The following is a 27,979-nucleotide window of genomic DNA, read 5'->3' as shown; positions in this document are numbered from 1 at the left end:
TGTTTAAAAAATTTTTATATAAATTTTTTAACTCATAACATAAAATATTGTTAATTGTATGAAATGAGAGTTTAATAAGTATTATCAAATTTAATTAACACATTTCCTAATACATTTTTGTAAAATAATTTTAATATTATTATTGTAATACTGGTCTGTCATTTATCAGGATAAAGAATTTTTTATTCGCTTTTAATTTAAAAAAAAAAATTTAAAGAGTCGTTAATCGTATCAATTGTTAAGGTGTTTGTATTCAAGTTATATTTTCATTTAACTTTATTTTATTTATAACCATTTGTTAATGAAACAAAATACAATATGTTAAATGAATTTTAAAGAATTTTACATTAATAACATTTTATTTTGATTTTAATTTATATATTTGCTACTAATATGAAATTAATGGGTTTAAATTTTTAATGGGTTTAATTCGACTAAACAAATTCTCAATGCAAATTTTATAAAAAAAAAAATTTTTAACTTAAAATCTTTGCCAATTTTTATTAATTTTGAATTAAATGCTCTATATATATATATATATATTAAAAAACATTCGAAATTAAATCTTATTTAATTATTTAATTCTAAATAAAATAAAATATATGCATTATAGGTTAGTGAACTTTTAAAAGACCTCTTAATTATTATTTTTTTTTCGGAATAAAATGTTTAAGACTAAAAGCTTTTTTTTTTCGAAAGCAAATTTTGTTATTATTGTTTAAATTTTATTATGTTTATTATTTATCAAAACTTTTCACATTTAATTTTTTAATTCATGATAATTATTATAGTTGTTTCAATTTATGATTACAAAAAAAAAAAAAAAAAAATTAATGGCTCAGTTGATTTATTTTTATAAAACCGAATGAATTTTACAAATAAATAAAAATTTTCGATGGAAGTCATAATATTTGCTTTTAGATTATGTTGTAAAATATTTAATTACTTTTTTTAATTCATTTAAATTTAAAAATTTTCAAAATTACTACTACTGTTATGATGATGACAAAACATATAATATTGATAACAATATGTGAATAATGTATGTTTAAGTTAAAATTTTGATTTTTTTATTTTTTTTTTTACAGATTATATTAAAAATACATTTATAGAAAACTATAACTTAAATTAAAATGGAGAAAATGGATATAGATGATGATTCTGTGGTAGATCTCAGCGTGAGGTAGGTCTATTAATTTATTTTAATTATCAAATTTGGGTATTTCATTGTTATAATCATGAAATATTGTTTTTACTTATCGTTTTTAAACAATAAAGAAACATTAAAAATGTTCTTGATTTTAAAATGGCCTTGAATAGCGTCTTAACTTTCTTCGTAGGTGGGTCAATCAAAATCTTACACACATTTTGTTTACAACAAAACTACATTTTAAAAAATAAAAAAGGGAATTATTTGAATTTTTTTATAGAAATATTTATTAAATCATTAACACGATATAATTATTTGAATCGTTATTTAATTTTACATAACTAAATTTATTTTATATTTAAATAATTTGGCTCTTTATGTGCCAGTCATGATCAACATCTATGGCCTTATATTTATTTTAAATTAAAAATTGTTAATAAGGGAAGAGTTAAAAATTAATTTATGTATATTTGTTTAGCAGACGCGACAGAGAACCCGTTCCGCAGGTTACAATAATGCCAGTAGGACTTCCTCCCACATTAGAAATTAGACCAGTACCAATGGATACTAGCAGAAGTCAAGTACATGCTCAAGATTTAACGCGAGATTTACACGAAAGTTTATTGAGGAGTCAAAGACAGGGACTATCACGTAGTCAATTAGATGTCTTAAGGGAAAGACGACACATTGATATAATGCCTAGGCCACTTGAAAGTCCTAGATCTCATTTGGACATTACAAGAGTGCAAGACAACAGTTCTCGAGTTTACGATAGATCTCGAAGTCATTTTACAGGTATCGTTATCGTGAGATATTTTCTTTATTTTATTTTATTAGACTTCATATTTATTTTAATCATATTTAATAATTTATCATATTTTATTAGACTTTTTAGATTTTATTTATTTACTTTTTTAAGAGAAATTTTGAAATTAGCCTAGATTGAAAATTATCCTATTATTTTAGAACACGTAAGAGAAAGAGATCGAGAACGTGATAGAGAAAGAGAACAACGTGAAAGAGAAAAAGAACGCGGACGAGAAAGAGAAAGGGAACGAGACAGAGAGCGTGGAAGGCTGAATAATCAAAGATTAGCTGAAATGAGTATGTCTATCCCTAGACCTGCGCATACGGAAGTTGAAGGACGGTATCCTCGCAGAAATCTTCGTCCTAGGCAGGAGAGAAGCTATGCCGAAAGCCCCGATGTTGTATTATTGTCTGATGATGAGCCAAGAATAAATGGCTTCACCAATGGATTTGACGGAGAAGATTCAGACGATGGAGAACTTTTACCTATACCTTCTCCTCCCATGAAGGTATTATTCAATTTTTCATATGTTAAAATTTGATCTATTGTAATATTTTATTCATTGTCCAAAATTGTTCTAAGGAATTGAATGAAGCTGATCTTAACGAAAAAGAAAAACTTTTAAGAAAGCTGAGAGAAGATCTCAGAAATGAAGAAATGAAACTGGTTCTCTTGAAAAAATTGCGCCAATCTCAAATGAAAGAGAATATAGCTATTTTGCCAACTCCACACCAACAGTCTTCTAATAAAACGACAAACACTGGAAAACTTCCACCGCCGCAGCAAGTTCCACCTCCTTTAATTCGGGGAAATAGTGCTCACAAATCAACTTCAGTTCCTCCACTACTCAGAGGAGTACGATAATAAAATTTTTATTCGAGTTTTTATTTTAAACTAACATTCTACTAAAATGAACTGCAAATTTTTTTTTTAGCAACCTCCTCCCAGACAAAATCTTCATGCACCTCCGCCTCTTATGATGGCGCCTCAGGGAAGTAGAAATTCGACAGCAAATTTACCTCCAAATATTTTATTGGCTCAGCAATCACTTCCAAGAGGTATATTTACATTAAATTGAAAAAATTTATTTTTTAAAATGTTTTTAAAAGTTTTTTTTTACCATTTATCATTTTATTTAAAATAACGATGAAGTAATTTTTAACCTCCTAGCTATTAATACATACTTACAATGTGATTAAAAATAATAATTATGATTTTTCAAAATAGGTACAACTTTGGGTATAGGCAGTAGTAGATCCTCAAGCTCGGTTTCTTCAGGCGCCGGTTTAAGTTTTTCAACCAGTGACCGGGATCGTGAAAGAGATAGAGATAGGGATAGAATCGATAGAATTGATAGGATCGATAGAATTGAAAGAATTGATAGAATCGATAGAATCGATAGACAAAAAGAAGTGCATCAGAGTTCTAACACACCAACTCCGCAACCCGTGAGTTTAAATTCCACAGTACATGTTTTTTTTTTTTTTTTTTTTTCATGAAACAGTTTTTGAATAACAAATAATGATTTGTTTAATATTCTAGGAGCGAACTAAAGAAGATCACCAGACTCCTGCTCAAAGACAGGCAGCGGCTAAATTGGCTCTTCGCAAACAATTGGAAAAAACATTGCTTCAAATTCCTCCTCCGAAACCTCCTCCACCAGAAATGCATTTCATTCCTAATCCTTCTAACACTGAATTTGTTTACTTGCTCGGATTAGAATATATAGTGGATTTCATCACTAAAGAAAATAAATCAATGTCTCCACCTGATCCTTTCAGATGCTCTCAATGCCACACCGATTTTACGCCAGTTTGGAAATGGGAAAAAAATCCAAGTAAAGGTAATTTACTAAATACATTTTTACTTTTATATCAGATGAAATGATTAGTACTCTAATGCTTGAAACTGACTATTTAATTTACTTAAAAATTTAATTAAAATTTAAAATTTATTTTAGGCAAAGATCCCAAGGTTATATGCGAACAGTGCGTTACAACAAACGTGAAAAAGGCTTTGAAGGCAGAGCACACCAAACGTTTAAAAACAGCTTTTGTCAAAGCTTTGCAACAAGAACAAGAAATTGAGCAAAGACTCGCACAGGTGTGTGCTTCCCCTCAGCCAGAATCTAATCGTACTCCACCAGCTCCGTCGCCTAAGCCTACTCCAAACGTAACTCCGTTAGCCGTGCCCACGCCAAAGCCTAGCACTCCAACACAACAGGTTGGATCTGGTGTCAGCTCAAGACACGGTTCTAATACTCCAACTACGACGTCGCAACCTTCTGCCACGCCACCGCTTTCACATCGAGATCATCCACTTGCAAAACTTGCAGCGGAAACTAGCAAATTTAACACACATCATGCAGCAGCTGCTCTTCATCAGCAAATGATGCGTGGAATACCTCCTCATCAGCCGCTGCCGGCACACATGTTGCCCTTTTCACCGTTGTTGTATCCCTATCAATTAATGGCTCAGGTGGCTAGCAGCAAAGGATCCGTGGCAGCGGCTGCGGTAAATATTGCCGAGTTTCAGCGTCAAGCGGCAGATCTTCAGCGCCAGTATCTTTTAGACATGATACCGCAGGCTTCACCTTCATCAAGCCGATCGCACCACAATTCAATAAACAATTGGAAAACATGACTGCCCGAGAGGAAGTCGGAGAAGTCTACTACGCCAAGTTGGGAGGCTCTGGCACAGTCATCTAAAGATGGCGGAGCCCCATCCTTGCCAAATTTTGATGCGGCTCTTGCCCAATTAGAAAAATCTAAAGACAACTCCGTACTTCCTAACTGGGAAGTTCTTTCCCAACTTCAAAACTTAAAAGATAATCAAAAAGCAATGCCTGGAATTTTACCCAACTTTGATATTTTGCTGCAGCAGCAGCAGCAGCTTTCTCAAAATTCTAAAGAAGGAGGTAATAAAGGAGGAATGTTAAATTGGGAAGCATTGGCTCAACTTCAATTACCTAATCAAAATTCCAAGGACTCTCTAAAAAATTTAACCCCTGGTATTCCTAATTTAGATCTCTTGCTACAATTACAACTAACTAAAGATAGTAATTCGATGAAAAATTTTTCCGGATGGGAAGCTTTAGCATTGAATCAAATGCAATTAAGTCAGGGGCAGTTGGGGAAAGATAACCAGTCGAAACATCAAAGTTCTGCTCCTAATTTTGATTCAATATCCCAGCTTCAGCAGTCATTTAAAGAAGGCAAAAGTAACGTTTCTCATAATTTGCAAAATTTCGAAACTCTCGCATTGACACAACTACATCTTGCTCAAGGATTAAAAGATTCCCAAAATAAATCATTATCAAACATTCCATGTTTTGAAACTCAAATGGGTCAAAATTTGAAGGACGCATACTCGAAAAATTTAGGTCTTTCGGGAGTACCTAATTTCGAAGCTCTTATGCAACTTCAAATGGGTAAAAACTCACAGAAAGATTCACAAGGGAAAGGTTTCGAATTGCTCGCGGCGCAAATGCAAAATTCAAAAGAAACGACCACCAAAGGTTCGATTCCTAATTTTGAAGGATTGGCCAAAGACTGTTCGAGCAAATCTTCAATGCCTGGATTCGAGGCGTTCGCTCAAATGCAATTCAATCAAGGCCTGTTAAAAGATGGGAAAAATTTAATTCCGAATTTAAATTTCGAGGGTGTGAATCAATTTCAACTGCCCATAAATCCAAAGGACATGAGCAAAAGTGCCATTCCACCGTTTCCTCACTTCGAAGGATTAACTCTTGCCCCATTTCAACAACAGAGTCTGAGCGGGAGTTCAAAGGATAAAAATCCTTTTATTGGAATGCCTAATTTCGAAGCGTTGGCCAAATTTCAACTGGCACAAAATTCAAAGGAAGCATTGAAAAATTTCAACAGTATTTCTTCATATGATGATATGGGGAGCAAAAATAACGATTGGGAATCATCATCCGGGGATGGAGGGAGCAAAGATAAAAAATAATTTTTCTCACGGATGATATGAAATTTAAATAATGCAGCCTTTTAAAAATAATTTTTTTTTTTTTTTCTTTTTCTTTTTGATATACATTATTTAATCTTCTAGTCTCTTGAAAAAAAAAATTTTTAGATGATGACGACGAATCAGATTTTTTCTTTTTTTTTTTTTTTGGTAAAAACTTGCTTTAACTTAAAGTTAAATTTTTAGTAAAAGGGAGATGAAAAAAAAAAAAAACTTTGAATACTTGGGCTGCTACTATTTCCACGATGAAGTGTTATGATGATGATGATGATTTAAGTGAAAAAAAATTTAAAAAAAAAAAGACTTTGCTTAGTGCAGTATTATTAATACTTAAAAATTAAGAAAGAAAGAAAGAAAATTATTATTATTATTATCATTATGATTATGATTATTATTCAGTATTTTGAATTGAGTGCTGGAAGTTTAATTAATTATTTTTTTTGTGTTTAAAATATGGATTTAATAATCAAACTGTGATTAAAGGAATTTTATTTTACAAAAAAAAAAATTTTCATTTTCAACGAAGCACCGAGTTGCACGAAAAAATTAAAATAAAAACAAACGAACACATTAATTCACTTGCGTGTGTGTATATTAACATTCGTCCAACTTTTTTGGGTTTGATTATTATTATTATTATTATTATTACTGTCGTTATTATTACTATTATTATTATTATTATGATAATAATAACAAATATTATTATTTTATCAGTTTTTACTGTGACGTGGTGTTCGCTGTTTTTTTTTTTTTTAAAATATTATTATTATTTATAGAGCTCCGTGTATAAATGTAAAATGTCGTAGTAGTGATTGATTGCTGTAAATATGCTATAATTCAAGTAAAAATTTTGAAAAAACAAAAAAAAAAAAAAAAAACAAAAACAAAACAAAAACAAAAAAATGTAAACAAAAGGAACGGGGCGCGCGCATGCGCGATAAAGTTAAAAAAAATTGTGACGGAAGTGAAATTTTTTTTTTCTTGTCATCATGCACAATTTTAAATGAACGGGATGTCAAATAAATAATAATAATAATTACAGTGATTAATAATAATAATAATTTGTAATAATAATATAATTTTAATAAATATATTCACAGTAACTTATTATTATTATACTGTTGAAGAGAGGAGTTTTAGTTAGATGATGATAATGATGATAATGAACAATTTATATATTGGTTTCAATTATAATAATATATATATATATTGGGTGGTGTAAAACTCTTAGTGGTTTTTTTTTTTTATTTTTTTTTATTATTATTTATTTTTTTACTTGTTGGTACGGTTATATTGCAATAAATAAATAAATAATATTATTAATAATATTAAAAACTGAAGTTTTAAAAATTTGTGTTAAAATAATATTTTGAAAAAAAAAAAAAAAAGAAATTTTTTTAGGTGGATTTCTGTCGAATTAAAAAAAAAAAAAAATTTATACATACATATATGTATGTATGTATGTATGTATTGTGTTAAAATGTGGTGATTTGATTAGATAATGAATGGACAAATGAAAAAACCAAAGTTGTATGTAGGAAATGATTAAATTTTCTTTTTTTAAAAAATTGTGTGTAATTCATATAATTGTGCACAAGTCGAGGGAAATATAAAAAAGGAAAAAAAAATTTATATATACATACATATATATATATATATATATCATTTATTTATGTAAACACTTATGGTGCAGGAAATGTTTTAAGTAGGAATTTATGGGGCTAATATGTGATAATTTGCTATAATTTGCTTCTTTTTTTTTTTAAACAAAATCAGATTTATGTAATATTGGTATTTAGAAAACAAAGTTAAAGGTTTTAAAAAAAAAAAAAAAACCAATGCATCCATTACGTAACAGTATTAAGATGCAATAATGTTTGTTTCGATACGAAAAAAAAAAAAATATTCCAAGATGATGGTAATGATTATGATACTGTAAATTTACTGAAAAATTATTCAAATTTTTCTTTTTTTTTTTTTTTTCATTAATTAAAATCTTTTTTTTTAAAAAAAAAAAAAAACAAAATGTTGTTTTAATTTTTCATTTTTATTTTAATCAAACCTTTAATTTTTATGATGATGATTAAATAATATTCGAATGGAATTAAATAATAAAAATAATTTAATAATAAAAAAAAGTTTTATTTAATCCATTTTTTAAAAATAATACATGCTTATATTACAACAATAAAATTAAATAATAATTGATTATGATTAACAATTGAATAAAATTTTTAAAAAAATTATTTAAACACATAAGTTTTACTTAATCATTGTGTCTTTAAAATATTTAAATAAAAGCAAATTATAAATGTTATCATTTAAAATGCTTAGCAATTTGAATTCAATGAATTTTGTAACTTGGAAACCAATTGAGCTATTTGAAATCTTTTAAACGATTTGTTATAAATAAGGTCGTCATCTTCCATATGATTATCTAATTTTTTAACTGAAAAAAATTTAATAAATGAAAAACATTAATTTTTTTTAAAGTGAAATTTACATCATATTAATTAGGGAATGACTTAAAAAATAAAAAATAAACATCAGTTAGTAAAACATACCTTTAAATTCTTTGTTGTTTTTGTTTAACGATTCGATTATCATATTGGGGTAATCATGAAACCCTTCGGAATCATTAACGAAATAAATGTTAATAATTTTATTATCGATTTCATCAAAATCTGCTTTTATTCCTAAATAATTAGTATATTTACTAATTGCATTAGAATACAAACTGCAGGTTTTTTCAAAAGATTCACCCTGTTTTTTTTTGTCTAAAATGAAATTAATGTTTATAACATTATTTCACAAATATTTGATAAATTACAAATAAATTATCAAATGTTCGATGAAAATTAATCATACCTGATTGTAATTGAACTAATCTTTCTTTTAATTCTTCATTTTTCTTTAGTTCCAATTGGGTTTTGGCTTGTAATTGAGTATATTTATTATTTAAAACATTTAATTCGTTGTTACATTTCTTGATTTTTACTGTCAATATTTCTAATTTTTCATTGCATTCCTTTTCTTCTTCATAAATCTTTTTCATTTGATAATTTGAAAAGCTTTGATAATCTTCTACATTTATTTTAATTGATAAAAATAATTATTAGAATTAATTTATTTTTATAAATGGCATGTGTAAATATGCATATATATATATATATATATACCTTTTTTTCGACATATTATTTCCCCTTTACATTCTATTTCCTTTTTTAAAGAAGCCAATTTTTTAAAAAATATATCAGTATCATCACCGATTAATGAATGATCCATAGATAATGTCAAAGAAGAAGCACATTCTGAAGTCCTGTTAATTGTGGTTGACATTTTAAAATTATTTCATGTATTTATTAACATAAACAAAAGCTTGGTTTTGACGGTTACAAAAACTGTATTGTAAACACGATTACGCGCTCACTTAAATCGTCGTGGCAATAGAAAATTGTTGTTAGGTTGTCAAACCGGTAACTTTGATCACGGAGTTTTTTTTTTTTTTAAAGATTGAAATTATATTTAGTGTTCGAATGTGTTTGGTTTTAATTATTTAGAAATTATATCAAGTGTAAAGAACTTTTCTTTTATTCTATTCATTATAAAACAACATTATCATCATTATCGCACAATTTCTGGCACAAGATGTAATTGGTAAGTTTATAGAATAATAACAAGTTTTAAGAAAAAATTTTTTCACTTACTTTTTTACTGTAAAATTTAACTTAATTGAAAATAAGTATTAGGATAAAAAACTAAAGTATCTTAAAATAATTTTTATTGAAGAATATATTAAAAATTTCATTTTAAAAATAATATGAATAAGATACATACTGTTTCACACAATTAAATGTTATGCATTTGCATAACACAACACTAAGTATTTATAAAGTTTTTTTTTTTTTTTTTTAGTAATTTTGTAAAAAATATTGAACAAAATCTTAATAATATACACAATGTTAAAAAAAAAAAAAAACACTACATAAAAAAATCACAATACGTTTTTATATTAATTACAAATATGTTCATCTTTTCTATATTGACACATTTCACAAACGACGTTGCAACACCAAACAAATTTACAATGACATTTTTCTTCAATATCCTTTAATCTAGTTTGATATCCTCGACCACAGCATAAAAGACGACATCCATCTAATCCAAGACTTGTTCTGTTACACAATCGACCTCTCGTTCCAAAAATCCCCAAACTAAAATTAATAAACAAAGACATAAGCATTGCAAAAAATATACAAAAAAAAAAAATTAACATGGTTAGTTTATATTTTTACGTTTCGTTATGTTCGCAATAATCCGGTGATTCTTGCAAATACACCAAATCTGTTTTGTTAGGTGGTTTCAAGTCTTTGCTAACGGCACGTAATTTTTTAATTTTCTTCCTTTTTTTTTCTACCAATTTTACATGAGAAGCTCCTTCAAATCTGGCCAATAGCGCATCACCAACTGTTCGAAATGATGGTAGCTTACGCCAACAGACTCGAATACTACATGAACCTGACATGCCATGACATTTGCATACCCTTTGCATTCTCGATCTGATTGACTGTAAATCATTTTAGGTACATTTTCTAATAAACGACTTTAATAATTAAAAAAAATAATGATTAATAATACGAATTAACTACTTACTCTTCTACCTGCTTCATTGTTGTGAAGATTCATTAATCCTTCGGCGCTTTCTACATTTTCTTTGGCATCGACAAAATCTTTGCTAAAACTTTCGCCAAAATGAATATCCTGGGAAAATTTATTTTTTAAAAAATTTAATTTTATTTATTTTAAAAAAAAGATTTTTTTAAAAATTAATTTATTTACTTCTGAGCATCCTCCCCACTGCCAATTTTTTCTTGGCTTTTTTAAACGAACTCTTGTGTCGCAGCTACATTCATTTAGTTCTCCTCTTGAGCATGCTCTTGTAATAGCGTAGGCAACACCTGCTGATGAAATAGCATATACGTAAGCTGTTTCTCTGCTTTCTGAAATGAAAAAAAAAAAAAAAAAAAAAAAAATTTGTCGTAAACAAACAAACAAACAAACAAACTTAACGCGTAAATTAAAAATTAAAGTGAACGTTAAATTAATGTTTTTATTTTTTTTATTTTTTTTTTAATATTAAGAACATATTTTTAAGAAAATTAAAGGAAAAAATTTTTTAAATGCTTTTAAAAAGATAATTATAGGGTATGCTACTAATTATACACAAATTTTGCGAGATGACTTATAAAAAAAATTTTTTAATATACTAACTAATAGCAAGCATTCCTCCAAAAATAGAAGTTGTATTGCTGAATGTAGAACAATTCCATCTGCTATTTTTGAATTGATGTTGGCATTCGTCAATGCCCATTCGAGCTCCAATTGATACAGCCTGTAATCAGTTGTATATTACTTATCACTATTATTGTTATCATCTAATTAATAATAATAATAAATAGAATTTTTTGCATACCGTCAATATATTTTCACTTAAACTGCACAATTCTTTTTGTCTAGAAACTAAATAATTTAATTTTTGACAATTATCCTGATAACTCGTGGGTGATAATTCATTATTGGTAGGTGCTGAATTAGGCATACCAAGAATCCTAAAATGAACAAAAAAATTTAATATTTTCCCCCCGGTAAATTGTTGCTAGGAAATAAAGAACTTTTATTATTATTATTATTATTATGAGTTTTGTATTAAATTAATCGTATTAATTTTTAATAAATAAAATCGTCACTAATTGGCGTTGAGTTTTTTAATAAGAGGTTAGCATAAAATTAATTGTTCTCGAAGCAACTTTAATTTTTCGTTATTGCTGGAATTCGGTACCAAAACATGGAATCATATAGTAAAATATAATTTATGTAATTAAATTACTTATTGTTATTATTGACAGAATTTAAAAAAAAAAACATTCGAAATGTTTAACGTTTAAAATACCTTTTCGTGGCACAATAATAACTTATTTAAACCCATAACAAATAATATTATTTCGATCACATTCCTTTTTTTAAAAACTCGCACATAAAAACTAAAAAGTTGAAAAAAAAAATTTTTTTTTTTTATGTTTTTTGAGACGGTATAAACCGTATTTAGGCATTTATGTTTTTTTTTTTTTTTTGTATGTTGATGCGTGAGGATTTATTTTTAGCAGGGAAAACCTAAAACGCCCAAAAACTTGTTGTTGTTGTTGTTTACATATAGTAAAAATCCCTTCTTTATCAAATCCAATTTGACAAATGTTTACGTCTTTTATGGCTTTCTTTGATCACTTATCATTTTTAAAAAGAAAATTCCGAAATGGATGAGAATCTTCATTTTCTCTTCTTCTTCTTCCTCACATACAAACATACTTGAAAATTTTATGTTCTTTTTCCCCTTTTTACAATCGTTTACCGAAATTTACAAATGAATATTTGCTTAAGATGTCTTTCTCTCTCTCTCTCTCTCTTGATGATTGCTTATTTAAGGCGGAAATATTGAAATTTTGTTTATTTGTCAAACAACATCTGAGAGAGAGTGAGAGAGAAAGATATATATATATAAATTGTTAGTAAATATTAAAGGCAATCAGTTTTATATCCAGTGAAACATTTTACGTTTTTTTTTTTTTCAATCAATCAATCAATCATTTTTAATAATTCGTCAGTATCGAATTAAGTATAATTTTTTTTTTGATAACATTAACCGAATTTAAAATTAAAAAAAAAAACAATTGATATTTGTAAAAATTTGTATAGGGCAAACGTGACTGATTGATTGATTGATTGATTGACTTATTGTAACTTAACATATTATTTATTCGTGACGTACTAATTTGGATTTACCTTAAATGTTTTTTTAATTAATAAAACAATCGTGAGTTTTTTTTTGGATGCATAAAGTAACGGAAATTCGACCGACAAAATGTAAAATTATGAGATCCCGACAACAAAATGTATATCCCGAGGGTTTTTAACCTTTTTAACGGGGGGTATGATCTCTGGATTTGACGCACCAATTTTGCCAACAACAGATATTTTAATAAATATTTTAGAAAAAATTTTTTAAAAATATAATAAAATTAATACGTAACGCGTACATTAAAAAAAAAAAAATTCGTCACTTACCTAAGATACACTTAAATAAGTAATTTCTTTTCTTTTCTTTTCTATTTTTTTATTACCTTTGAGCTTCTGAATTATACGATCAATAAAAAGTTTATATGGATTATTAGCTAACCAAATAACTTTCTCACAGTTTCTATTGGGTTTTAAACATACAATAAAAAAAAAAAAAAAAAAAAAGAAAAAGATGCGCATATCCGAAAGGGAACCTTTAACCTAAACAATAATAAAATAAAATAAAAAAAAAATAAAATGAAATCGGTGAACCTCAAATAAAAAAGAAAAAAATTTCAATCTGAGTTTATATACTATTACATCAACCTCTATATATGTTTTATTGCTCCGGTTTTTACCTATTTATTAACCAGAGAAGGTTGAAAAGAAAAAATTTTTTTTTTTTTATTAAATGATATAATGGAAATCATTATTTCGTCGAATATAAATTTAAATAATAATAATAATAATAATAAACTGTCATGAAAAGAATTAATAATATATATTAATAATGAAGGTCTGCACACAAAAAAAATTTTAAATTTTATATATTAATTTTCTTCTTGTTATAAATCTAAGGATAAATTACTCAATTTCCTTTTTTTTTTTTTTTTGTTTTGGTTGTTGATGGAAACTCTTTTAAAATGGGAAAATGTTTTTCCATTTTCATATTAATTTGTTAACTGTCAGCTTTTGATGTTAGTGGCATTTAAAGTATTATATTTAAAAAATCTAGCGTTTCGATTCCGGGGGGCGGGGGGGGGGAAAAATAATTGATTTTTATTTTTTTAAATAAGAATAATGATAATGATTATGTTAACATTAACGGGGTACCAAAAAACCAATAATTACCCAATTTTTTTTATTAAAAACTTTACGTTAGTAACATTTGAAAGGTTTAACATTAAAAAAAAAATTCGATTTCTCTTTTTTTTTTTTATTATAATAATAAATGATTACCGTACAATTAATTAATTTGTCGTCATCATATCGGTAAACCGGGCCTAAAAGAATCAAAAAAAAATAAATAAATATCCTGACGAAACTCCAAATCTTATAGTTTAATGTCCCGAGGTCAGATATTTCTTCTTTTTTTTTTTTTTTTTTTTTATAAAACGACAAAAAAGTCGTAGAAAGACCGTTCAAGAGGGCTGGGAGAGCTATAAATCGCTCAAATGGTACATAAAACAAATGAAAACTTATTATATATATTTTATCATATTTAGCTTATGATAAATAAAAATGAGACCTCCTCAACTTGAGCCCTATGTCTCATTGGACAATAGGGCTTAATTTTTTTTTTGAAAACTTACATCACCGATTTTTGAACGTCGAACCTAATTTTTTTTAAATAGAAGACGTCCTATCCATGCATAGTGTACTACCCATGGGTTAAATTAAAACGTTTCCCCTCCCCTCCCTTCCCTCCCCCTCTGTTTAGAAAAAGTAAAAGGTGTATATATTACACAAGAGGTTTCGAAACGTGAGATATTGATAATTAAATTATTTTATTTAGTAATTTTTTGAATGTAATAAAATTTATTGTTTTTTAAAAATTAAATCGAAATCAATCAAAGGAAAAAAGGAAAAGGAAAAAAGGAAAAAGTGTAATTTGTGATCGCGTGTAAAGGTTCAATTGGCAAACGTGGTATTATTACGGTGCGTCATCATAGTTCGTGATTCATTGGCGTCAAACTAATTTTCTAAATTATTTCATCTTAAACGTGAATACAGATGCTTATTTTTGAAAAAAAAATAAAATAAACTTTTTAAATTTAAATTTAAATTTAAATTTAAATTCTTCTTCCACGAAATTAAACCGTGAAAATAACTTTGGGATGCATTTTCACGATTTAAATACTAAAAAAAAAACTTTTCTTAGCTGTCATTTAAAGTTTTGGGTATTAAAAAATAAGTAGTTTCGTACTTATGTGATTATTTTAAATAATAATAATAATTTTTTCGAAATATTTAATAAAAGTTAATCTCCTATCTATGAGAAAGTAATAAGATTTTTTTTAAATATAAATTATATAAAAAAAAAATTTATACAAGATGAGAAAGGTGGTTTTTCTTTTTTTTTTTTAGAAAATAAAACGAGGGTTAATAAAAATTTTTTTATAATCCGTTTCAAAAGCATAAAAAATTAATAATTAAAATTTTATGGCAAATTAATGTTGTAATCACGTGGCATTTTACAAAAAAAAAAATTAATTAATAATAAAAAAAAAAATATGTAAAACTCTATAAACATTGAATAATACGTACGAGATATAATTTATTTAAAAACTAATTTTATTTATAATAATAATAATAATAATATTTTGTAAAAGTTCTTTTTGTTTATTTAGAAAAAAAAAAAAAAGGAAAAGTTTTAAGTATTAAAATCAAAAAGTATCAGTTAAAACCGTAATTCAGAAACTCTCCCTACGTCAAATAAACTTTATATTAAAGCCAATTTTATTTTTACGATATCCATATCAGTCAGTTGACTGGGGTGACTGGAAAATAGCCTCATAAAACTATCATTTCCTTGATTCCAGTCTCCCTATTCACTCTCTCTCTCTCTCTTTCTCTCTCTTTCATACTGTGTTTTCTTGCCTTTTTCTTTTTTTTTCCATTTACGAAATTTCATTCAAATCCTATGTATTCTATGTGTAATCTTTCTATCATTTTCATAGACTTTTTCCCTTTTTCGTTCGGTTGAAGGAAGTTAAAATTTTTCACATTTAAACCATTTGGTTTATTATTATTAAAATTCAAACCATTATTTTCAGATCCCCTTGAAAAAAAAAAAAAAAAAAAATTTTCCATGTATATTTTCATTTTGTTTAAATGAGATTAACTTTGTTTACTTTCCTTTTCCTTCTCCATTTTCTTTTTTTTTTTTTTTTTTTTTAATAAGTTGATACTTTTAGAAAACAACAAACTATCAACAAGTTTTTAATATATATTGATTTAAAAAAAAAAGTTAATAAATATATTAAATATTTAAAATGATAAATCGTAAGGAAATGTTTAAAGAAAACAAATTTTTTTTCTCTTTCTTTCTTTCTATCTTTCTTTGTTTTTCATTTTTCAATTTTATAAAATGAAATGAAAGAAAGTTAATGTTTTAGAAAAAAAATCAACTTCACATTAAATAAATTCACATAAAATATAATAAATTGTTTCTGTTTTGTAAAAAAAAAAAAAAAAAAAAAAAAAAGAATGTTTTATTTTTATTATTTTTTTATCTTCAATGTTAATAGCTAAAAATTAATGGGTCATATATTTCGACATTTATTTATTTTTCTCAAATGTATATCAAACCAAAAAAAAAAAAAAATTATTTATATATATATTTTGCAAAAAATATTATTTAAAAAATATTTATTTTTCCTTTTAATTTTTAAATATAATCAAATTACAAAAGAAAAGAGGAGGAGGAGGAGGAGGAACAAGAGCAGAAAGGAAAAACAACAAAAATTTTTTTTTTTAAAAATAATAATAATAAAAAGGGAAAAAACCGATAAAAAATTTTTTAATTATTTAATTTAAGTTGAAGGAAAATTCTCGTGGTAAGACAAAAAAAATTTTCCCTTTTGAAAATAAATGAAAAATTTTAAACAAATACATTCCCTCCTTTATTATTATTATTATTTAAATATTTTTAAAAATATTTTAATAAAATAATTATTGGGGGGAGGGAGGGAGGAAGGAAGGGTGTATTTAAAAAATTTTTCTTCTTTTGTTTATATATTAATAACAAAACTTGTTGCTTTAATAAAAAAATTCTTCATATCGAAACTAATAAAATTTTTTTTTTTTTTTTTTTTCTAGAAAATTCTAAAAAGTTTTATGTACAGATGGTTGTACATAATAATTATTCAATTCACGTTTTTGTAAAAAGAACCGGAACGTTTTCATCATTTGTGGTAATTATAAATTTTTTTTTCTACTAATTTCTATAAAAATATCGGGTAGGCGCCTGACACCCCCTCCCCCACCCAATTAACCACGCACACACACACACACACACACCCTGTGTACCAGACCATTAAATATATATTTTTATTTTTTTTTCAATGAAATGAAGGGATGTCGGATTAAACGAAAAGATAAAAAAAAAGTAATAATAATAATAATTAATAAAGAACAATATAAACCTTTTGTTTTGTTTTGTTTTTTCAATTATTTATGAGCATAATTTAAAATTAATTAGTTACAGTTAATAGTAAAACGTTACTACAATATTAAATCCCTTATTATTATTATTATTATTATTTTTTTTTTTTTATTGTTAAACATAATCTTTCAAGTCGTCGTGTTTGTTTTTAAAAAAAAAAACGGTCATAAAAAAAAAATTATAACGATATTATTATCATATATAAATAAAGTAACGTGTTTATTTTACTATTATTATTATTATTATTATTATTCTAAGAAGTTAATAAAAATTAAATTATCCGAATAATAAAAAAAAAATTAAACCCCAAGAAAAATAATTAAATAATTAAATGAAAGGTGATGTTTTCTCAAAACAACAACAACAACAACAACAAACATATTTTGTTTTAAAAGAAAAATGATAATAATAATAATTTAAAAAGAAAAACAATCGAATATTTTTTTGTAGTCACACCTTTTATCAAACAAACAAATAATTATTATTATTATAATGAATACTTTGAGAAAAAAAAATTGAACGACATTTTGTTTTGTATTAATTTCCGGTGAGCAATTAACATTTATAATGATATGATAATGATAATAATTTATTTAAACGTTGATTATTTTCAAAGTTGAGATTAATTCATAAAAAAAATTAAAATAATATGATGAAGGTGTTGTGTTGCATTGCATTAAATACTTTTTCTTGCATTGTTTTGACATTTCAGTCCCAAAATGTCATTGTAAGACACAAAACAAACAAAAAAACAAACAAACAAACAAACAATACTTATATTTTCTAGTCGACAGGTAAAACGTGATGGAGGTTAAAAACTTAATTAAAATAGAAATTAATCAGGTTTTTGCAACAAATTTACTTGTGATAAAAAATTGTTTAAAAATTTAATAATTAACTTTAAACACATAATAATAATTTTTTTTTTTTTTTGGTTGACTAACGGTAACTAATCGACAGAAAATTAGGTTTAGTATGAATCACGACAGAAAACAAAACGACAGCACGATATAATAAACACGACAGAAAAAATAAAAAAAAAAATTTATTAATTATTAATGTTTTCCATAAAGTTTTGTGCGTTTCTTTAAAACGTGTAAAAAATATGTCGGTCCCTTTAATTTTAATTAATTGAAAAGTAAATAATTAAATTATTTATTAATAAATAATTTAATAATAATAATAATAATAAAGTAAAAACTTACCACCAACTTCCTGAGACTTGACGTAAAATAAAAAAAAAATTAAAAAATAAAAAAACGACTAGATTTCCCGTAAATGTCATTTTATTATTATTATTATTAAATAAAAATCCCGAAATTTATTATTATTATTATTATTATTATTATTATTAAATACTGTTATAAATAAAAGGTTTATTATTTATAATTAAAACTTTTTTCTTTTAATTTGTTTCATTATAAAAAAATAATAATAATTTTTCATTTACAAAAAGAAAGAAATTTTTTAAAAAAAAAATTCATTTATACACGTAAACAAAATAAACAATAAAAAAAATTAAATTTTTTACGTTTTTATCCATTTTAACGAATTTAAAAAAAAAAAAAAACAATAAAAAAAATTTCGCGGGACGGTTACGAACGTGTCGGCGATACGAAAACGTAACGGAAGAACGGTCGGGAACCGTTTAAGTCAAAAGCGCACGGTCGAATGACATCCGGTGTGGGGCCACCCTTCGACTATGAAGACGCGGACGGGTAAACTAAACATCTTCAGCCCTTTATTCGTATAGACCCCGAATGTGGTACCTGTATAAACCTCATTATTTAAATTACCTTTTTTCTCTCTCTCTCTCTCTCTTTTTTTTTTTTTTATTTCAAGTTAATTTAAAAAAAATTTTTTTTAAATAACGGTCGACTTTTTATTTTTTAATTGAAATTTTAAAATGAAAATTTTACAAGAAAAATAATAATTTAAGAATGGTGGCTCGGATGAGAAAGGGGAAGGAGGGAGGGTGGGAGGAGGAAAAAAACATTAGAGATCAAACAAAGTAAAAAAAAAAAGGTTGTCAAGAGACGGATGAAACATTATTTTCAAAAAAAAGGGAAAACATACATACTTGTCAATTAATAAAACTCACAAAGACCTTTTATGTGTGCAGGACCGTAGCCCCGAGGCAATTTGAGTTAAAATATCGATTACGACAGTTAATTTACCCTTTATACGGAATAATTTCTATCATTTGTTATTATGGATATTATTAATTTAAAACAAACAATGAAAAATTTTCTTTTTTTAAAAAATATCGTTGAATTGTTTATTTTAATTTTTTTCAAAACAAAAAAAAAAAATTATAATTTAATTATAACTTATTGTTTAAAAAACACAGAATAATATTTTAAATAAGAAAACAATCAAAAAAAAAAAACATTTTTAACAACCAAAAATCCAAAACACAACCAAATCAATTTTTATCTTTACTTTTAATTTAACTAAACAAAACAAAACAAAACAAAACAAAACTTTTGAATAAATTTATTGTTTCATAACAACAACAAAAAATTTATAATTTCCTTGTCAATATTGTTAAGACAAATAAAAAAAAAAAAAATTAATTAAATTATTTTAAATTTTGTTTAGGCAGTGAAAACAATTAATTAATTTTAAAATTTTGACATGATTTAAAATTTATTTTAATATGGCAAGAATTTAAACAACAAACCAATTTTTATATACCATCTGGTTGCATAACACAAAAGAAATGATTGTTTTAAAATATTTTTTTTTTATTAAATTTTTTTAAATTATACAATTTCAATCTTATAAATTTTAGTTTTTATGAACTAAAAAGGCCAACAAATGCTTCCTGTAAAGCTCTCATGCATGCGATATTACTTTGAAAACCACCTGCTCTTTCTTGATCATTTTCAGCTCTTATATTAACTAAATAACCATCTTTTTTTATTCTTTCCCACGATGGTGGCTCTGGCCCATCTATGCTCATCACATATTTTTTATATATAAATGGTTCTCCTTCTTGCACTTTGGGTACAGGAAGAAAACCCTGTTGTTTTTGCCATCCTAATTTAATACCTGTAGAAAATTGTGTCGGCTTCGGTTTGGGTTTTTCACTTTCTTCTTTGGTTGCTTGAATTACTTCATTATATGATTTAACAATTGATTTGGCATCGGAATGTGAAAACATGAGTTCATCGATTAAAGCCTCTTTTGCCATTAATTTTTTCTCCTTGGCTTCTTTTTGTTCTTGAGCTATCATTTTCTTTCTCACTTCATCTTGCATTTTTTCCTCTTCTAATATTTCTTCCAATTCATACTCTTCTCTTCCTATTTTAGTCTTATTTTTTAAAATCACATCTTTATTTTCCCTTTTGTACTGTTCAATTTTTTTATTCGTTTCAATAACATCTATATTATTTGTTAAATTAAATATTATCGTTTCAACTTCTTCCAAGTAATTATTATAGTCATCTAAAGAATTGAAATCTTCTTCTTTTTTGTTAAAATCTTTCAAAACTCTTTTTCTAATATCAACTTCTTTCTCGACTGTAGCATCTTCGAAAAGTTGAATTCTAAAATTACTCCTCCTCAGTGGGACTCCACAATCAGGACATGAACCTGAACCTAAAATTAATTTACTATTATTAGTATTGTACTACATTATATTAAAATTATGATGTTTTGAAATAACAAATTGCTTTTTGAAAAAAGAACTTTACTAAATAGTAATTATATCATTACTTAGTGAATAGTATTCCGAGTTGTTTTAAATTAAAAGTTATTCAAAATAAATTCTTTTAGTTTATTTTCAGGTGACTTGAACTTAAACGTTACATTTTGAGAGGAAGTCTCAAACAGGGCATGCTATAACATGTATTTTACCTTTTAAAAAAAGTAAGTCAACGCAGCTTTCGCATAATGCGTGACCGCAAACATTAACCATCAATTTTAATGATGGATTTCTATATTTTGTAGTTTTACACCTAGGGCACACTTGATCATCCATTACTGTTGCTTAATAAATACTTTTTCTTTTTTAAAGTAAATTCAATTGTGAGGTCATCATTAAGTACGTAGCACTAATTATGGTCGATTTATACTTATAGCATTGTATTCGTTTAAATGTATATAAAAAATAATTTTTTATATAATTTTTCTTTTTGAAAAATTTGAATAATGTTCGTGATAGCAAGTAATAATTCACTTGCCGGTAATGACATGTGTCGATAGGCCATTTAATTCAGTACAATTAATTATAAGATGAATGAAATAAGGTTGGAAAAAATTAATTAAAATTATTCTTCTTAAAATAAAATTAATTCATTTGACGTTTAATTTTTTTCACAAAGGTAAAAAATTTTTGTAAGGGAATTTTTTTTTTTTACGGTTGGCTATACTCAATTTGTTTATTCGAGTAAGCATGGCTTCTTTACATAGAGAAGCAATTCAAAAACAAATCGAACAAGATTGGGCTAATAGGGAGTATATTGAGCTTATAACTGGAAGCATAAAAAGAATAACTGATTTTTTAAATTCTTTCGGTAACAATACAATTTATTTTTTAATTTAATTCTTGTAAAATTCATATAACAAACTTGAAAAAAATTTCTAATAATTGAAAATTATATAATTTTTAGATATGTCTTGCAGATCGAGATTAGCTGTTTTAAATGAAAAACTAACAATATTAGAAAGAAGAATAGAGTATTTAGAAGCAAGAGTCACAAAAGGTGAAACACTCACATAAATTAAAAATTAAATTGACTAAGTATAAAGAATACTATTTAATTTTTATAAAAAAAACACGTCATTCATTATTATTTATAAAATGATAATGAATGGATATATCATTGAAAATATATTTGTATATAATTGTAACTGTAATCATTTACTGAAAATATTTTAATCATTTTAAAAGGGCCAAATATACTCTTGAACAGATACAGTTTCTTACATGTAAAATCATATTATTTTTTTTTAGATATTATGTTTCTTTAATTTTCTTAAAAAATCATCATCGTTTCTGTTAAAAGTTTATTTACCTTTTAGGAAATAAAGACGAATGTATATTATATGAAGTTTTATTAAAAAAATAACTTTTATTTACAATAGATATAAAATTATAATTATTATAACTATTATCGAAAGGAATTTTTATAATACTTGAAATTAATCGAAAGTTTTTTTTTTAAATGCACTAAATATGTCGAATCTTGAAAAAAAAAATTTTGTCGTTTTTCTTATTTCTTATATATAATTTGTACATTATTTGATTGCAAGTTATTTCATTATTTATATGAACTAAAAAAAAAAAAAATTTAACTTGTAAATGATTCAGTAAGTTGTTGAAAATGTAAATCATTGGGTTACCTAATTGCACTAAATGAAATTGAAAGTTTGCTAATATTCTTTTATAATATCGAAATTAGGTTTACTTTAATTTTCTTTTTTAGAAATTTTTATTTCTTAAGTAAACTTATTTACTTTACTAATTTAATTTATTTTAAAATTAAAAGGTTTTTTTTTTAGCATATATTTATTAGTATTAAAATTTTATATTTAATAAATGTAAAAAATTTTAAAACTTCATGATGTTAATTTCAATAGTAATGAAGGAAAATTTTATGAAATTTTAATGTTTTATTTATGTATTATAATTTTTAACCTACAATAAATTTTTGAGTTCAAAATAAAAATGAATAATTTTTTTTTGTTCAGGATGATCAGCCAATGTGTGAGTATAAGTATGTGATAATTCTAAGAGACTTAATTTATTTCTTTTATCATGTTCAAGGTTAGTCCATTTATTTATTTATTTATTATTTTCACAATAACTGAAATATTTTTTTTTAATATTGCAAAATCAATTTAATAATAAGTGATATAAAAATGAAACATGTATAACAACTTTAAATCAAATAATTTTTTTTTTATTTTCTTAATAAAATTAATTTTTGTTTTAAATTTTGTGTAAAAAAACTCTCTGTAAAAGTTTTTTTTAGTTATTTTTTGATTTTTTTTTTAAAAAGGAAAGTTAAAAAAAAAAAAAGAAAATTTGTTTGAGCATGTTAAATGATTTATTTGCATTCAATAAGATTTATTTACATCAACTATCTGGTTTTATTTTAGCCGATCCAGATGATCCTGATAAGCCTCCAATGTCACCAGATTCCAATTGTTTTAATAACCTAAACAAAGCTGCTGCTTCTCTAATTCTACTAAATTCAACACAAAAAGCTTGAATTTCAATAAATAATTCCTATAAGGGAAAATGAAAAAATTATTAATAAAAACTTTATCAATAGGTTTTGTTACGAAGTGACAGTAAAAAAAAAAAAAAAAAAAAATTTACCTGTACATTAATAATTTTGTTTCTTATAAGGGATTGTAAAAAAACACATACAAGTCTGACTAATCTATTTTGCATGTACCTATCTTTAATAGTTTCACATGTTGAAATACAATTAGAAATGTACAAGTGTACAAATTCTGTGGGTAAGTCAACAGTTGTAGTTAACCTGATTAAAAAAAAAAAAATTTTAATTGTACATAACATTAAAAGTACTTTAGCTGATTGAATGATTTTTTAATGATTGATTAACTTTTTAAAAATATTAAAATATTTTATTTTAGTTACAAACCTATTAACAACTTCCATCGAATGTAAAGACATTTCCATATTAACAAGAACACTGAAATATTCTGTAATTTGATTAGACTGCATGAGTCTCAATAGAACCTCGATAGCGATTAAAGGATTATTTTCGACAAGATCAGGCAATTTATTTGGTGTTAATCCAATTAGGTAAACTAATTTTGGATCTGATTCAATTTCATTGAGCAAATGTTGCTGCTGTTGCAATGTGAGAGGACCTTTAAATGCTCTAGCCATCAATCGTCTAGCTTCTACTCCAGCACTATTAGACACACACATTGTCACATCATATGCAGGTTTACGTTCACAAGGTTCAGTCATGTTCATCCAAACAAGCTGTAATATCACAATAGATACTTAATAACACAAAATAGTTCATTCGATTTTTTCGAGAATTACTGAAATTTAAAATGTAACCTCATCATGACAATCATGTAGAGGAGGAACTAGTCTTATGAATTCAGGTCTGTAATTTTGATCAGTTATATTCTTAGGTCCTGCTAATAATTGTTCTGCTGTTTTTTTTGCAGTTGATGCATCATATGTTAAATTAATTCCAAATTTGTTATCTGGATAAGAAATTACTACTGGAATTCCACCTTTACTAGAATGTGGTAATTCTGACATTTTTTCAGCATTTGCCAATTCAATACCTTTTTAGTAAAAAAAATAATAATCATGTAAAAATAATTTTGAAGAAATTAAAAATTTAAATTAGTATGAATAATTATACTCACCAGTAATATCAACATTATGGATATGAGTAAGATCACTTGATAAAATTTGCTTTGCTGTTTTTTTGTTTAAGTGAGACACTCCAGAAATTAATTGAGATACGATTGCTCTCTCTTTTGTGGACAAATAAGGCAAATGCCCACCATATAATAGTTTTCTACCTGTAACTTTGTCTGTTTCTTCTGAAGGATGCTTGAATAATAAGAAAACTGTTTAAGTTTTTATGCTTTAAAAATATTATTTGTAATACTAATATAACTGTTTAACATACCAGCAAATGAATAAAAACAGAAACAAAAGGGTTAGACACGACTGAATCTCCTTTATATAAATCATTCAATAAACTTATCATAGCTAACCTCTGAGTAGGTTTAGGGAAAAGGTCTGACTGTTGCAGTAACATGACAAGAGCACAACCGACTAAAAAAATTTAAAATAAAAAATTTTTTTTCATAAAATATTACATTAATTATTTCATAAAATTTTAAGCTAATTTTCTACCTTTAAAATGTTCTTCTTTCTTAAATTGTTGATTAATTTGTGAAGCTAAAGAATCAAGAGAATGTGATTCCACGTTCTCTTCAGAAATTATGCTATAATTAAATAAAATAAATATTTTTATGTAAAAACATTTAAAAAAAAATATCACAACAGAAAATAAGTACATTGAAAAAATATATAATAAATTTTAACATTTTTTATTATAATTATTTATTATAGTCGAAAACTCACTTTAGTAAGGCAGAAAATTCTTTTATCGACAAAGCCATTTTTACAAAACAAGCCAATAAAAATATTATTAGACAGATTTTAATGAATTATTTGTAATATTATTTATTTATAAACGCTGTTTATTTCTGTTTTAGGGAAAATGACAGTGTCAGAAGAATATCGTTTTACCGCCACGTTGATTCTGTGTCAATAGGATGGATGACATTTTAACACTTACAGTTTGCGGTAAGTTATTATTAACTTTTTCCAAACTTTGACTATTATTTAAGTAATAATATTAATTCATAATTTTACTGGTACACATCGAATTAATTACAATTATTACCAATAATTAAATAATATTATTAATAATATTACAATTGGCTACATAAGTAACTATAATAAAAAAAAAAATGTATGGGAAAACAAGTAAAGTAATTACTTTTATATGAAAATTCTAATGAATTTATTTTTAAAATATAAAATATTTACTTTGTTAAACTAAATTTACTTTTTTTAATTTTTTAAAATTTGTTTAGTATAGTTTTATGAAAGCTCAATTACTTTATAAAAAGTTAAACAATATTTTAAAGACTATAATTCCAAAAAAAAAATTATATGAAAAAACATTTTTACATTAAAAGTACAAAAAAAAAAACCAAATAAATAAATAAATGAAAAAACAGGAATAAATCAACTAAAGAAAATTATAAAATTTTATTTTATAAAAAAAATTATATTAAAAGCCTCTTAACTAAAAAAGGAATAATAAAAGTCTTTAGTGTGTGTATGTTTAAAATAAACCTTTTTTGGATTTGAGGTTTTTAAACAAAATTTTATTTAAAAAGGTTTAAATTATTTCAATACGTTTTTAATATTATAAAATATAAATAAATAAATAGTCACCGTATAAATGAAAATAATTTATTTATTTATTTTTAATCATAAAATTAAAATAATAATAATAATATTCTTTGATGAAGGAATAGAAAAAAAATTTAATGTTTTATTATTAAATTTTTATTATTAATTTTACTCTCAATAGTTAAAATTATTTATTTTGTTAATAATAATTGAACCATTAACAAAATATAACCGTAATTAAGAAATCAAATCAATCATTTTAGCCTTAGTCTTAACTATTATAATGCATTAGTTGTATTTACAAATGGCAACCATGTTTACCCTAAGAATATTATTTACATGAATCAAAGATCATGTTACTATATTTGCCCTGATAAAATAAAGTCCAACAAACGAATATAATAATAATAACAACCCTAAAGGAGGGGGTGGAATCGGTAATAAATTTTCTCTTAACTAATAATAACCTCATAAAATAATATTTTAATTAACATGTGAAACTAACCCTTTAACACATTTTACCTTATTTTACAATTTCATTTTATAACGAGGCAAAAAAACAAAATCGTTACTTATTATAAATAAATAATAATAATAATAAAATGATTTCATAATAAGAATTTTTTTTTTTATATAAATTTTAATTCGATATCTTTTAATTTTTTTTTTTTTTTATTTAAATTTAAATTTAATAAAAAACATGGCGCGGTTTTTTTTTTTTTTTCAATTAATTTAAAAGGATTTGACTATAAAGTTTATATATATATATTAAAACAATTTAATGATAATAAAAGTGTTATAAAAAAAAAACACAAAATACAATTGTGGGAAAATGAATGAATGAAAAAAAAAAATTTTACCCTTTGTTTATATAATTTTATATTATAGTAAAACCTTATAAAATAATTATTTAATTTTATTTAAAAAAAAAAAAACTTTTTACGACGGTTATATTGTATTATTATTATTATTATTATTAATATTATTATTATTATTATTATTATTATTATTATTATTATTATTATTATCACTAAATACTTTTTTCTAAACGTAATGTATGTAAAAAAAAAAAAAAAAATTCGTACGTTATCACCATAATTTTTCCTTTTAGGAATCCTTTAATTTTATATACAAACTGATAAAAATTAATTTATTTATTTGGGGAGGGGGTGGGAGTGGGGGGGGGGAAAACAGGTATTTAATTAAAAATTAAATTTTTTACGAACGGGGAAAATATCTAAAATAAAAAGAATACAATATAAATATAGTAAAAAATTTTTATTTAAAAATAAAAAGAAAAGTATAAGGAGAGGGGAGTGGGGGTGAGGGAGAGGGAGGGGGTTAGTTTCGGTAGTAAAATGATGAAAAACAAGGTTAATAATTTATCGAGCGAAACTTACCCTTAAATTTATTATTGTACAATAATAAATTATCTGTTTATTGCGGTGACTTTTGAGAAAAAAAAAAAAAAAAACTCTCACAAGAGAATCTATAAAAGTTAAATTGTAAGAAAAACTAAAAGACTTCATAAAATTATATATAAAAAAAAAAAAAAAATTTTTTTTAATTAATATGATTCGTTGTAGATTCATCCACGTCCTCCATTTTTTTTTTTTTTTTTTTTGGTGTTTTTAAAACGCGAAATATTTTTTTTAATAAAAATTCAATGTTATTACACGCGAATTAAATTTTTATAAAAAAAAAAATAAGAAAATAAGAAAAAAAAAAAAACAAAAACAAAATAACGCAGATTTTTGCAGCATCAAACGGAAATTTGTTGCGAAGCAGACGGTCATAAAGTTAGTGGCGAGC

At 24.8% G+C, this 27,979-nt stretch overlaps 6 protein-coding genes across 6 annotated transcripts; 2 read left to right on the top strand and 4 right to left on the bottom strand.

The window, feature by feature from the left end:
- Window positions 1-1,142: 1,142 nt before the first annotated feature.
- Window positions 1,143-5,927, top strand: Phum_PHUM037410 (transcriptional repressor p66 beta, putative; the record flags this gene model as incomplete). Its single annotated transcript, XM_002423060.1, has 9 exons — window positions 1,143-1,183; window positions 1,632-1,945; window positions 2,246-2,466; window positions 2,541-2,813; window positions 2,893-2,953; window positions 3,186-3,424; window positions 3,501-3,801; window positions 3,925-4,472; window positions 4,626-5,927. The coding sequence occupies 9 exons, from the start codon at window positions 1,143-1,145 to the stop codon at window positions 5,925-5,927; spliced, it is 3,300 nt and encodes a 1,099-aa protein (XP_002423105.1).
- Window positions 5,928-8,275: 2,348 nt separating this feature from the next.
- On the bottom strand, window positions 8,276-9,000 carry Phum_PHUM037400 (uncharacterized protein; the record flags this gene model as incomplete). Its single annotated transcript, XM_002423059.1, has 3 exons — window positions 8,276-8,394; window positions 8,510-8,722; window positions 8,814-9,000. 3 exons carry the CDS (start codon window positions 8,998-9,000, stop codon window positions 8,276-8,278), a joined length of 519 nt encoding a protein of 172 aa, XP_002423104.1.
- Window positions 9,001-9,957: 957 nt separating this feature from the next.
- Phum_PHUM037390 (protein Wnt-4 precursor, putative) lies at window positions 9,958-11,544 on the bottom strand (the record flags this gene model as incomplete). The annotated part of the gene is made up of 6 exons (XM_002423058.1): window positions 9,958-10,159; window positions 10,241-10,512; window positions 10,599-10,706; window positions 10,785-10,945; window positions 11,217-11,337; window positions 11,419-11,544. 6 exons carry the CDS (start codon window positions 11,542-11,544, stop codon window positions 9,958-9,960), a joined length of 990 nt encoding a protein of 329 aa, XP_002423103.1.
- An 8,476-nt stretch (window positions 11,545-20,020) lies between these two features.
- On the bottom strand, window positions 20,021-21,208 carry Phum_PHUM037380 (CDK-activating kinase assembly factor MAT1, putative; the record flags this gene model as incomplete). The annotated part of the gene is made up of 2 exons (XM_002423057.1): window positions 20,021-20,826; window positions 21,085-21,208. 2 exons carry the CDS (start codon window positions 21,206-21,208, stop codon window positions 20,021-20,023), a joined length of 930 nt encoding a protein of 309 aa, XP_002423102.1.
- A 414-nt stretch (window positions 21,209-21,622) lies between these two features.
- On the top strand, window positions 21,623-21,949 carry Phum_PHUM037370 (uncharacterized protein; the record flags this gene model as incomplete). The annotated part of the gene is made up of 2 exons (XM_002423056.1): window positions 21,623-21,743; window positions 21,840-21,949. 2 exons carry the CDS (start codon window positions 21,623-21,625, stop codon window positions 21,947-21,949), a joined length of 231 nt encoding a protein of 76 aa, XP_002423101.1.
- A 1,359-nt stretch (window positions 21,950-23,308) lies between these two features.
- Window positions 23,309-24,995, bottom strand: Phum_PHUM037360 (uncharacterized protein; the record flags this gene model as incomplete). Its single annotated transcript, XM_002423055.1, has 6 exons — window positions 23,309-23,461; window positions 23,555-23,720; window positions 23,844-24,193; window positions 24,275-24,510; window positions 24,595-24,784; window positions 24,864-24,995. The coding sequence occupies 6 exons, from the start codon at window positions 24,993-24,995 to the stop codon at window positions 23,309-23,311; spliced, it is 1,227 nt and encodes a 408-aa protein (XP_002423100.1).
- Window positions 24,996-27,979: the final 2,984 nt, after the last annotated feature.

Source organism: Pediculus humanus, genomic scaffold (genome assembly GCF_000006295.1).
Source record: "Pediculus humanus corporis 1103172107384 genomic scaffold, whole genome shotgun sequence".
Taxonomy (NCBI): domain Eukaryota; kingdom Metazoa; phylum Arthropoda; class Insecta; order Psocodea; family Pediculidae; genus Pediculus; species Pediculus humanus.
The sequence above is the reverse complement of the archived record's forward strand: the minus strand, read 5'-3'. Positions and strand labels throughout refer to the sequence as shown.